Source organism: Eurosta solidaginis, chromosome 5, assembly GCF_040869045.1.
Source record: "Eurosta solidaginis isolate ZX-2024a chromosome 5, ASM4086904v1, whole genome shotgun sequence".
Taxonomy (NCBI): Eukaryota; Metazoa; Arthropoda; class Insecta; order Diptera; family Tephritidae; genus Eurosta; species Eurosta solidaginis.
In genome coordinates, this window is record NC_090323.1 from 266,179,626 (window position 1) to 266,193,898 (window position 14,273).

At 35.1% G+C, this 14,273-nt stretch overlaps 1 protein-coding gene across 1 annotated transcript in view; it reads left to right on the forward strand.

Moving 5' to 3' along the window:
• Positions 1-11,469, forward strand: part of Glut1 (Glucose transporter 1) — a 174,120-nt gene extending 162,651 nt beyond the window's left edge. The window contains 1 exon segment of the mRNA XM_067792041.1: positions 1,658-11,469. Within this exon segment, the coding sequence (XP_067648142.1) occupies positions 1,658-4,536 (2,879 nt within the window). The 3' untranslated portion in view covers positions 4,537-11,469.
• Positions 11,470-14,273: the final 2,804 nt, after the last annotated feature.

Below are 14,273 nucleotides of genomic sequence, written 5' to 3' on the forward strand. Positions count from 1 at the left end.
AAATTAAGAAGCTAGAGAAAAAAAGCCTATAATTTATTTGGAAAATCATTGTCTCATGGTATAACTCAACAGTTGCGTGCTCAGAACGCGTTTACCCCAAGAACTAAGTTTCCTTGATTATTTCCGCGTTCTTTTTGACTAAATCACCACGAATTGTGATCAATGACGATAGCTCGTGAAGATTTCACAAATTTTCTCCATTCCTGGCCAGTCCGATTCGTGTCCATATCCAGTATTAAGTTTACAAAGCTTTGAATAATACTCCATGACCTCGGCTACGGTCGTCGGGTGATCTAAAGGTTTATTATACATATCTCAGCCTCCATATTCACTACCTTAATGTTTCTACACGGCAAGTTATTACGCTTTATCGCTGATCATTTCACTGCAAGTAATAGTCTTCAAGATTTTGGATGCATGGCGGCGACTTTGTTCTAACCCAGTGTGACTGGTGCCACAGCCGTTACAGGTATTGCGAAGTAGTGTATCGGCAACAGTGAACACAATAACTAAACTCCGCAAAAAAATAAACAGTCTTGCAGCCATTTTCCCCATATCTACAGATCGTTTTACATTGTCTTTTTCACCAGCACAGGATGACCAACTCTTTATTTATTCGAAAATTGTAAATAATTTGTAAAAAGAAATCGCAAAAATCTATTGCGAATACACATAAACCAAGAAAAGAGCCTAAATTTTTTAAACACTTTTTCCTTGCACTTAACTGAGAGTCGATGTATCAATAAGCATGGAGAAAATGAAAATTTTGATAAAGTGTAGTTAAGTGGACAACTGAAAATAATGAAAACGGTCCTAAGTGCTGACACAAGTACCCCTCAGTTTTGTTGATGTATCTTCATTATCAAAAAACAAAAAATCATTCACGCTGATATTACCCGCTTCCATTACCTCCCGGATTATAATTTACATTCATTGTCAGCTGGGCTTAAACCTCTGTGGAACTTTTGATGTCGTCGGTGTTAAAGAACGAGCCTGTCCTGCGTAACTTTGCATAACATTAATCCGGAAGGCAAGAAAACTGTCTTCTAAAAAAACAACAACTCTATTTTTATCATGGGCTAACAACGCAATGAAAATGTTTAACTCACAGATGTTTAAGTATTCCAGTGTAAAATATAATTTGATTTTAATTTTTTTACTACGAAAAAAAAAAATGTGAATTAAATTACCGTCTTTGAGTTTTTTGTATGCATATACCATTCCATGTATCGCCCTTACTGTGCATCTTGTTATTTACCGCATGCCCCTGAATATATAAAGCATCGCATGATCAACCGATCAACAATACCCGTTTTGACATCACATGTTTGTTGATTATTTTTATATCGCATGCAGAGTTGATGGCATGAAATTAAGCTTTTGCATGTATTTTTCGTTTGAAAATGAAAACACTACAATATATTTTGAACACATAATTGCCTTACAAATAATGACACTATACTAGCGATGCTTTTTTTACGCGAGGTAGTGACAAAAATCATTTAAACGTTATACGAATATCAAACGAATTTTGTCACTACGTCATACCAACAGTATTTCCCCACAGCTTTATTTGAAATAAATACGTATAATTTCGTATTTTAATGAAACTTGTTTTTTATTTTTTAATCTACGACGTACGCATACTATCATGCAGCTGCATCAGAGCGTTGTTTAGAAGGCGGCCGAAATACACGCCAGGGCCAGAGCGGTGCCTCTGCGCCCCATCACCATCGTCAGCAAACACCTGCTTACCCGAGCAACGGGCCTTGACTGAGGAACGCCTCACCTCCTGAAACTGCCAGTGTACATTCAACGAATGCTGAACAACAATACCAACATCAACAGCAAAAACATTCACACCAACAACAGCAGACACAGCAACATCATCACGTACATTGTAGCTATGATAAGGATATTGTATGTGATGACACGCAAGCGCACCTACAACAGTTACAACAACAGCAACAGCTTGGCGATCAATCCTCTACATACAATATGCACCAGCCGACTCACTGTCATAGTCATATTGCTTACGCGGAACCGCTTCAACAATCCTCTTCCACACCGACGCCACACCGCCACCAGCAACAACGCAAGCATAGTCATAGTCACAGCAGTCCACATCATAGCCGTCACACCTCACCCCATAGCCATCATTCACACAGCCAACATTCATCACCACATCAATCACATCATCATTTGCTAGATACAACCGATTCATTAGCGCGTTCCTCGCACACACATCCACCACGTCCCACGGCCAATACACAGTCATCATCAGCACATCATCAACATCATAATCATCGACGTCGGCGTTCGAGGCATAATCATCAACAACAACAAAATGACAATGGTAATACAGGAGGCGGAGGCGGAAGTGGTAATTCAAGTTTACATGGTCCACATGGTTACAGCCAACACGGAGATCAGCAGCAGCGCTACACAACGCGCCATCACGGTCATGCGCATGTCGGCGGCTGCACACGACGTCATCGTTCGGTTACTGATATATCAAGTACTTCATTGAATACATGTCACAATCCCACTTGTGTCGATCGCGAAGTTCAAGATATACTAGTGCGTAGGACATGTTGTAGTTCGTCGCGTACCGAATTGGCACAATATTTTGCCGAGGATTTATATGGCTCAACTCGTCGGCCCTCGTCGTGTTGTACCTCATCCGATTATTGCTATCAAACCGATTCAACTAGTTTGTATGGCTCCCGCTCATCGCTAAGTCGCAACAATTCAATAAAGTCAGCATCTGTAGTATTGCGCAAGAGACGTTTGCACCAGCGTCAGCCTAGCTACTCATCGATTTCGTTGCGTGGCTTGAATGGGGGACGCGCTAAAAGTCAGCCAGGGTCACTAACTTCGGTTTTCGAACGTGCCAAACAAATGGGTATCGATGCTGCAGATTTAGAGAAGCATGGTAGTGGTGGGAAAATTGTGGTATCACCTTCGAAAGTGACTATTGAACGTCAAATTTCAAAAGATGCGCTTAGCAACGATCTACCCGATTATGCTTGCTCTCCCTCACCCATACGTTGGAGCTTTTTGGCAGATGGCAAATCGCCAACAGAACTCGAGCAATCAAGTGAACAAGATACAAAAGATCCCTGGGCCTCGACAAATGAACAAGCACGCGAGTCGCAGAAAACGAAAAAGTGTGAACATCATAGCGAACAGCGAAGCGATCGTCATAGCGGGCATCGTGTATGCACAGCGCAACACAGCAGCCGTAAGCATACGCACGACGAACGTCCCAGCACATCAGCAGCAGCGGCACGTAAATGTCGGGAAAGTCCTTTCAACTGTGATTTTGAGGAATCATCCACTACTGTGCTTTTCCATCAAGAAGCTGATTCCTATAACAATTGTTGTAACAATTACATTCAATGTAATACATACCTCGATCAGGACCTGCAAATAACCAGCGAAGACATACATCAGTACCTCTCTAAGGGCAACCAGCAATCGAGTGATGTGCTGAATAACTCTAAGAATTATCCATTCCAACCCAGTAACGCCTTGGAATTCCAATATAAAAATAACTTCGCTAACAACAATGGTGGTGGTGCAGCTTCCTCAGAAGGTGGTGACAGCGTGCGCGGTTATGAAATCTGTTTTCGACGCAACTCCAGCAAAGAAACGAACCTCAATCAGAACTCTGCTCCTAACGGCGCTAGTATTGTGAATAATGAAGCTGAAGGCACCGGTTGTGTTACGTCGACATGCAGCAGCAACACACCGCTATCACCGACTAATATTAACCTCTCATCGAGCACAAATAACATTAACATCGTGTTCGGAAATTACCCTGAATGCAATGCCAACGAAGTTAAATTCATTAATACAACACGCAGCGGTTCTGACGGTATTGCCGTCTCGACCGAAGCACATCACACTGGTTATCTACCCTACACTTACCCCAGTTATGATTATACAAATATGTCAGCGAATTCAGTCTTTGATAAACCCTTGGGTATCGGTGAGCTACCTAAAGGCTTTGGCAGCACTGTTGGCGGTGCTGCTGAAGCGGAGGAGGGCGCAGTTGGTGGTTATATGGGCACTTTGTGCGGCTCCATTACGGCCACAAGTGACGGACAGCAATCTTCTTTACTTCAATCACCTGTACCAACGGGCGTTTCATTTGAATCATTCGACGCTGCTTCCGATCATAATTTGATTTCGTGTCGTGGCAGTTTTCAGTTTACACCCACACCACGTTCACCATTATCACCTGCTTCATCAGCTTCATCACCATGTCTTTCGGCTTCCATAAATCCGGCGTCTGCATCTTATGTGAATCATCCACATCATCCACACTTCCACTATAAGGCACATGGTGATGCTAACAATGATGCACATCATTATCATAATCAACAAAATTGCGACTATGATCATGCTCAACATCATAATCATAATCATCATCATCATTATCAATTCACTGAAAGTTTCAAAATTAGTAATGCGTTTAAGAAGGTGCGCAAGCGTGCACGCAAATACACCGAATTCTTACGCAAGAAGTGAATCAAACGCATCGAACGATTCGGTGAACTTTGTTTTCATTGTAGCTTTAATCGGATCGTTTGAGCGCAGAATCGCTAAAGCGGAAATATGTCTATATAATATTTGTACGTATGTCCGTCTCTTTTGCGCAGATTCTCCCTACTTTGGCAGAAAATACGTGGTCGTGGCGCTCAACCGACGCGCATTTAGTTTGGACGAAGGTGATTAAGGCCGTGAAAGTCAACAATGCTTGGATGGAAGTTTATAGGCTATATAGCCTATTGACAATCGGATTTCCGATATTACTCGCTGTTTACATGTATATAGAGATTTAGCAATATGGAGTGTGAGAGAGAGTATCTCGTGCGTCCAGCGGCAAAATCCTGTGTATTCTGCACACTAAATAATTAAGGATAAACTCTATTTGCCTTCATTACATTTATTTAAGTATAAACATAAGTACATACACGCATATGTATTAGTTGGGAAGCATTATTTTAAATTTTATCAATTAATAAACATCCGGTATGGGCATCATCATTAGAAACGATCAGCAATTACAGTTTTTATGGTTCTACTTACAAGAGAATCGACGATTTTGTTTCAATTTAGCAGTTGAATAGTCGTTGCTTTTAAAGATGTGTGCCCCTATATCATATCGAAGGCATAGCCGTTATTATAACAACCAGCCTTGGTCAACTACTTTTTAGACTTAAATGGAATTTTCGATTCCACTTTCGCCGGTTTCGGTTTCAATTCAGTTTTCACTTACTTTGTTCAATTTATTTTGGTTTCGGTTATTATTTTCACCAAACTCGGTTTTAATATAGGCACTGCTACGATTTTGGTTCCTAATTTCACGCCTCCAGATTTTAATGCGGATTTGATATGTGTTTCCGTATAATTTCGCTCTTTGTTTTGTCATGTTTCGGTTCCGAAGTGGGCCTTGTTTCGGATCTACTTTTGTTCACGGTGCCAGTCCAATTTCAGTTTCTATCCCGGTTTGAGTCCAGTTTCAAACTGTTATTAAGCTTAAGATCTATCAACGTAATCCGTGACTTTTTTACTCAGTCGCAGCTATTTTTGTCCGTGACTGTAACTGGCAAGTGAGTGATATAGCTTTTCTGCTAAATCGCAGGACAAAACCACGCTTTTCGTTAAGCGGAGTGACTGACTCATTTGTAGCTTATTGCGAATTCTAACAGTGGATATCAACATCTAGTGCTACTTGTAACAGCACAAAGCACACGCTCATTGGTTCATCTTATTGCAGCTAATTTTTTTTTTGTACCAAGAGTTGTGATTACTGTTATTGATAAGCGCGATTTCCAGCGAGACGGATATGCGGACTCAGTCCGTCAATCACGTGATTTTTTGGAAGCTGTCGCTGAAACTTTCTGTAGTCTTTCGGTGTCAATAACAAGTACATAAATATTTGCCATCACCATCGCCTACTTTTCAAAATTCGCGTTTCCATTCAATTTGGCTGGCAAGACTCCACGCTAGTTACTCTTAACGTACACCCTGCTCTCCAGAATAAGCTATACTTTTTTACTCTCTCTTGTTACTCTACGAAATAGTCGATATTTATGAGCCCAGCGCTGCTTGATATTCGGTTGTTCATCACCACACTTTAATTTTCTGCTGCTTCTTCTTAAAGTTGGTGCCCACACCGGTTGGTGGTCATCATTTGGAATTCACAACCAAGCCTGAATCCAACGGTGAGCGGTTAGTGGTTGCGGTGAAATTAATATCAACAAAAATAAGCGTCAATACATATTTAGAAAGAGAAAACAACAATCTTGAGAAGCAATAAATACAAAAACAGTTACGTAAAAAAAGGAATGAGAACATGCTAAAGTGCGCTGCAATTCGAAAACTACGATTGAATAAGAGAACCCAAAAAAATTTGGTCATGTTAGGGAAATATAAAATTTTCTGTTTGAAGTATGTTTGTTCACTGCCAAAAAATATTTAAGGAAAAAAAATTGAAAATAAAATTCCAGTGTTAAAGTAAAAACCAAACCAAACAATAATGTGCGAAATTTGAATAAGAAATGCAGAAGTGTGGCAACACCACAATTAAATGCCAAATACAGATTGCACCCAAAATAAATTGGGTACATAAAAGTAAGTGCTGTGTGTGCTGGAGGTGTGCCATGTCACGCTGTTAGTAAACACACATACACACAAATATAAATACATATAATCGTACACACACAGATACAGAAGTGTATCCACAACATATTAGGACAACACATAAAAGAAAATATTAGAACTCAAACTCACGTAACAGGTAACTCATATGTACATATATCCAAATATACACTCATACATACATACATACACACATCCAAATGTAGGCAGCAACCTCTAAAATAGAAAAAATTAGGAAACGCAAAACTTAAACTGCTTTGGAAAACAAAAATAGGAGAGTAAAAAATTAATTAATAACAACAAAAAACAAAACAAATGAAATAAAATATGATAAACTCGAAATTGTGAACACAACGACTATTTTAATTAATTAATTATAATGCATAGTTAAGACAAACAGCGAGGGATAGGCAAATATTGTAAAAAAAAACAAAAAACAAATAAAGTAAATTTGTATTAGTAAATAAAAAAACTTTAAAAATTTAAATACATAAATATAAATAAACAAAATTAGCTGCATAATAATAAACTTTCCAAATATGTAGATATATTCAACAACAAAAAATAACAGCAAAATAATTAAAAATAGTAAACGCGCAGAAGGGCACTTTGTGCCAAAAAACCTAAAAAAAAATATATTGGAACGAAAAAGCAAAAAGAACTTAAGAAGTCCTTAGGTAACAAAAATTCACTGCAGTAAATCTTAAAAATGAGGTAAATTGCACATTGATTTTAATTTTATCTAGAAGCAAATTTACTATATAAATTCACAATAAAAATGTATCGGTTGAGAGCCGATTGACAGAATTAATTTCTTCATGTGATACGAGCTCATAGCATATTGTTATTGATTCGTATTCTCTAATTATTTGCTACATTTCAATGCGAACTCAGTACCAGGTGTTGTTATTCCGGCTTGGTACAACAATGTGTCAGTTAATCGAGATCAATTAAAACTGTTTTGATTTTACATTCTTTTGCTCGGCGAATGGATTGAATTCGATTTGCCCTCACCTTGTATAGATTCGCCTTGCTATATTTGCATCAGTGGTCACCAAATTGAAACTGTGGCTGTATTGGTGAAAGTAAAATCATCGTAGTGGTAGTAGGTTAGTCGTGCATTAACGAGCAACAAAGCAAGACGTGTTCACGAATGTTTGTTAATACAAAAAAAGTAATTTATACAAATATGCTTTATAAATATTATTTTATTGCTTGAGTCTAACGAAAAACAACTAAGGACGGGTCCTTTCTTCGGCTGTGCCGAAGACTTGACGTTGTTTGTGTTCTGCATGAAATATATATGACCATGAATCACTTATCTCAACAATATATGACGTATACTTAAGTATTAGATGAAATTTGAAGCTTCTAGGCCGTTTTTTCATCTAAATGGTCAGCATTTCAGCAATAGCTCGTGGGGCTGTTTTTGTTTTACTAAGGTCGCTCGCGAAACTGTGGATTTTCATGTAATTGCAAAACTTTGCCACCACATCTGCAGTTAATTATATAGTATTGTCCTCCATGAGTGCGGCGCGGACTTTTGTAAGTTATCACATATGTAGCTCACATTAATCTACAATACAAAATTTCTCAAATATCAGTTCGGTACTTTGGACGTATAGTATAAGCAACACACAGCCAGAAATTTCGTTTTATATTTACTTACAGAGTTTAGCAAAATAGATATACATTTTTCTTAAAACTTCGAACAAGTCATTCATTTTCTCTTTGAGACTCTGCTGTGTAAACATTTTGGTTGAAATACAAAAAATAAAATCACCGATAAATACTTCGTCATGAACCTCACAATAATTTTTTTAGATTCATTTCACATCGAAAGAGCATTTTTCGATATTAAAAAATATGGCACAAATATATCGGGTGGAATGGGACGACCTAGAAGGTACAATGTGGTCGTATTAAATCGCGTCCGAAATGCTCGGGCTTGTACCTTAATGGTGCTTGTCTTGGGTCTATATCCGGCAAAGGACCATCAACATCGATAACACTCCCCAAAGCTTTCAGCTTGTGTCTTTATCGCTACATCAACAAAAACAACCTCTTGTTAAATTTTTCTTGGCTTGGATGTTGCACTCATAATCTGCACCGATGCCTGGGGACCACACAGATATGTAGCTTGCCATATTTGGGATAGATAGACCCTTCCAAGTTTTGCAATACTTTGCCATATTGACCTTGCTTTTGGCTTGTCTAGCGGTACCAGTCCTTTCTATGGCTGAATTCGTGGTTCGATACGCAATTTATTTGAGTATTAATAGCATTTAGCGATGTGGCGTTGCTTTGTGTATTTCAAAAGCCATTTTCAATGATATATGTAAGGAAGCAGGACAACTTTCCTATTTTTTGAATCTTGAAGAAGTAAAATTTCCACAACATTTTTTTCAAATTCCCTTTCAACTTAGAATTTCGCTTTGCATCAAATTTACCTTACAATGCTTTCACCATGTTAAAAAATGTTTAAAGTTTAAAAACCCTTTATTTTGAACCTTCCGTCCCAAGTTGTCAAACGTTTGCCGAGCTTATCTCTTGAACAATATCTTGCTAATAATGATCAATTCTTGTCAAGGCCTTTCTTGCTGTCAGCAAAATCACCCGAGATATTCAAAAACGTAGTTGTTTAATAATTTATTTTATGATCGAGGGCTTAAAAGCTTCTTTGAGTGGAGTATTTCTGTCTCTCATTATCCAAGAATTTATTGATCATTGCAGCCATTGCAGCACCAGGACAGTCATTATCACTACGAAATTATTTAATAGCATCAAGGAATTTAAGGATTTCATAGCAAATTTTAGTGCGTTTAATAAGTTTATTGTTTTTTTTTTTTTGTTTTTAAATAAAATAAAATAAAATTGATATTTTTAAGAGATTGCAAAAATATTCTAAATAACGATAATGTGTAGATTTATATCTGATAATATATAAGTAAATGTGTAGCAATGTAGACAAATTTTATTTAAATATCAATTGGATTTAAAAATAATACAATTTTTGTTATATCACTTCAGTTCATCTAATGCGTATAACGATAAACGAAAAAATTTGTTTAAACTAAAGGAAAATATGTTTAAAAAAATCATAAAAACACATTGAACTAGAGAATGGCGTGCGGTATATACAAACAGAAACATAATTTAAACAATCATTATACTATGTTCAAACAGAAAAATAAATTGATGAAATTTCGGTTTGAATTGAGTGCTGTTCATACAACTCGATTTAGCTTACACAATAGTAATTTGATAGCTGGTTGGCTCATCTCTACAGCAAGAACATACCTTTGTTCAGACTGTCAAAATGTGCGTGTTGGTATTAGGCGAATGAAATGGAATGAAAACATAAAACTTTGAAATTTTTGTGTGTTGTAAGAAAATGTGTTCAATGTTTTGGTTTCATTTTGAGTTTGCCATCTTCTTTTGACAATCACTACTCCAGTGAAATGAAAGACATAAAATCACCTGATGAGATGAGCCAACCATATAGTTCAGCCGTGCGTAGCTGACGTTTAAATATACTCAATAAACACACTTTACAATGTTGCATTTGCAGTTTGAAACAATTTATTACGCAATTTTTTTTAAATTGGCAATTTATTATTACAATTTATTATATGACAAATTGCGTAATAAATTGCCAATTTGGTGTGTATTTGAACCTAGTATTAAGTATGTTATAGAAACATCTAAAAATTTAGGGGGTAAGGAAAAAAATTGCATGTGCACCCACTGTGCGAAAACCGCACTTTTCTATAAAAATAATGAGGAAATAATTTATAATACCTAAATAATATTTATTTTTTATTATTTATCAGTCCCCATCACAGTGTTTACAACAGACCAGTGAAGTAATATTTACAACTCGTTTTGGGTATATAAGCCCACAAACTTTATCCGTAGAATTTTCGGTACTCCGAATAAAAGCTCAACGTCCGATTTTCTCAAAAGTACGAAAAATGTCTGATTTACTCATAATTCTGTTTGGCCGCATTGGCGTTTAATAAAACGCTTCTAATTTAGAAATATCAGAATTTTCCGAAATCCGGAAATAAAAATCAAGGATTTAAAAACTGTAAAAAATTTGTAATTAGGCGAAGATCCCTCTATGCACTCAGTCTTTTCAATGCCTCATTTTATATTTTAATGTCATACAATGTAATCTGACCTCTTAAATAATGATTGGTAATCTGGATTCTGAACGAATCTTGAAGTGGGCCTGAAATTGTTACAACTTTGTCCCGAAATAGCTTCGTAATGATTCCAAAATACTCCAGAAAAGATCCCAAAAAATGCCTCAAATAGTTTTAAAAAAGTCTTGAAATTATCCTAAAATGAGTCCGACGTGATCCTGAAATCTCCCCCAAAATTGCATTGAAATAGTCTCAAAATGATTCTTTAAATAATCTCGAAGTATTCCTAAAGTCATACCAAAATGTTTACGAAATAGGCCCGAATTAGTCCCAAAATGATTCAAGATTACATATGTAAAATTTTGGATTACATCTGTCTACAATAAAACGGGCGTATATATGATACAATTCCATCCCCTTCATCGAAGTACGTCAATGTATTGCGCATGGAAAAAGGTGTCACTTAGCTCCATATTAATATATATGGGGATTCCATCCCATTTCGACCAATTTGAACCCGACCCCTTTAGAATTGGCTGCAAGTTGTTCTTCTTTTTCTAGCTTACGAAAGACGTTTTTCATAATTTTTTCAAATTTTTTCATCCAACTCAAAAAAAGTTATGAATTTTTAAAAAAACACCGTTTTTGTTTCAAAATGCTATGACTTTTTCAAAAATTGACCGTTTGGGATCTTTTTTTTTAATTTGTTTTTAAACGTACTTTTTGGAAAAATTACAAAACAATTTTTAAAGTTTTTTTTTTTTCAATTAAATAAAAAAAAATATCGGCCCACTCCGGGATTAGTGGGGATGATTGCAGAATTGCTTGAAGTTTTTTATGAGAAAAAAAAAAAATGGCGAAATTCGAAAAATCTCTTTAAGCATTTTTTTATATTTTTTCCGAAAAGTACATTTAAAAACAAATTAAAAAAAAAAGATCCCAAACGGTAAATTTTTGAAAAAGTTATAGCATTTTGAAAATAAAAACGGTGTTTTTTTAAATTCATAACTTTTTTTGAGTTGGATGAAAAAATTCTGAAAAAAGTCTTACGTAAGCTAGAAAAAGAAGAACAACTTTTAGCCAATTCTAAAGGGGTCGGGTTCAAAATTGGTCGAAATGGGATGGATTACCCCATATGCATGCTGATAAAGTTCTGAGATAAGCCTGAATGCAATTACGAATTTTTCCCATTTTTTCCAAACGGCCCTTTATTGTTTAGAAAATAATCCAGAAATAATCATAAGAATCCCGAATTGATCTCGAAACGATCACAAAATAGTCAAAAATATTCCGAAAATGTTTCGAAACAGCCCTGTGTTCCTCTCTAATGGAAGACACAGAGAAATTTCTGTGGTGTTCTAGAAATTTCGCTGTTTTACCTGTAATAATTTCCCTGTAATTACTTTTAATTATTTTCAATTATCTGATTATTTTTAATTGCATGATTAAAAATGTTTTATATCGACCACACACACAAATGCACACTCAGCAGTTTTATGCTATAAAGTTCCTATAAGTTTAAATACTGAATACTGCAAATGATTATTTCTCTTCATTCATATGCAAACATTCGTTGCATAATTGATAGTTAAAACAAATGCACACATGCACTTACGAACATTTGTGATCGAGAAGATACATTATTTATGTGTAAATATATAAATATAAAAATATATAGGAATGGAAAACACATACGCACACAAACACATGCCACGTTACGTATCTAAATGCACTCCCCACAAATAAATAAATTAAGAAGTTCGGATTCGTTATCGGTGTGTGCATTTTTTACGTACATTTTATTTTTATTTTTATGTTTTTTTGTTGAACAAATACGACTACTGTCTTCCATTACAAAAAGAAAGAAAAAAATAAATAAATAAACTAAAAAATAATTTAAGTAAAATTTCGATTAACCGAGCAATTTGTTGTTGTATGTTTCTCACTTTTGCATTTCTTTATATATTTAGACACAAAGAGGTACACACAAAGAGGTACACACAAAGAGGTACACACAAATATAAGTTGAAAATAATTGAAAAAAATTAAATAAAAAACACACTAAGCCAATTTTGGGCAACTCACAAGAGTGTCGTAATCCTGTTGAATTTCAATATTTGAGTTGTTTCCATAGTTTCCAATATAAAATTTTATCAAGGCATAGCACATACGGGAAATAGGAGTTCTGGTGAATTGCAAAATTGTTTTTTAAATAATCAAATGGCATGAAACGAAAGCCAAAAGGCGAGCGTTGAAATAATTGAAAATGTTGAATAAATTCAAATCGAATGTACCTTGTGCGAATAAGAAAAAATTGTTTGTAAATATCAAAAAGATTAATAACAAAAAAAAAATTTTTAAAATAAATTCAAATAAAACAAATAATAATAAGAACATTGAAATAGAGACAACAATAATCGTAGTTATAACCAAATTCTGAAATTAACAGGCAAACAAACAAAAAAGTAAATGTAAAATATAACGAAAAAAGAAATAGTAAAAGTAAAAAAGGTTGAAAAATTAAAAAAAAATTACGCCACAGTTACCACATGAAAGTAAAAATAAAACAAAACACAATAACAAGAAAGCATTAATTATATATAATAAAACTATATTAAAAACAATTAGTCTACATACACAAAAAAATAGAAAACCCGAACTCAAGCATTAAAATAAAAACGTACATAGCATAATGATTTAAGTTATTTCGTAAATAGTTAAATTTTCAATGCACTGCCAAAAAAGGTTTTTAAAATGAAAATAGCGACAACAGTGTTATGCTCTCTTTTGTACATATGGAAATTAAAAAAATAAAACCAAAACAAAAATATCAAAAAAATATGTTAGCATAATACTAATCACTACCATGGTGATAATAACGTGTAACGATATAATTTTATTGCACTTAACGTAGGTAAAATTAAATAAAAAATAAATATAATATAAATGCTACCGAAAATAATAGCCGTTAGTTAAAGTTTTGGGGAATTTCTTTAAAAATTTTGCATATGATTTTTTTAGGGCGAGTATGGGATGAAAATACTTTACGTGCGTATAGTTTAATAATAGCCTTCCTTTGATGTTATTATTGTTTATTATCTGTAATATAAGAAGTAAAACTTAAATCTTTGTTGGATTTTTCAATTATATATATGAAATGACACATTCGTGCCAAAAAAGGTTATAGCGGTATTTTCCATTAAGCGTTTCTGAGTGTTGAGTATTAGCAAACCAAATGTTACTCTCTGGTCTCCTCTTTTTTTATGCTTAGCGAGAGAACATCATTATGAGTACTGGCGAATAGATATGAAACTTCTGCCTCTCTTTTGCTAATGCTGCCATCATACTCAATTACATTTGGCACTTTTTTTTTGGGTTATGTTGCACGGCAAAGGTTTAATTTATTATTCTAACCGAAAGTAATGGAATGTGGTCAGGGCCGGCTCAAGAGAA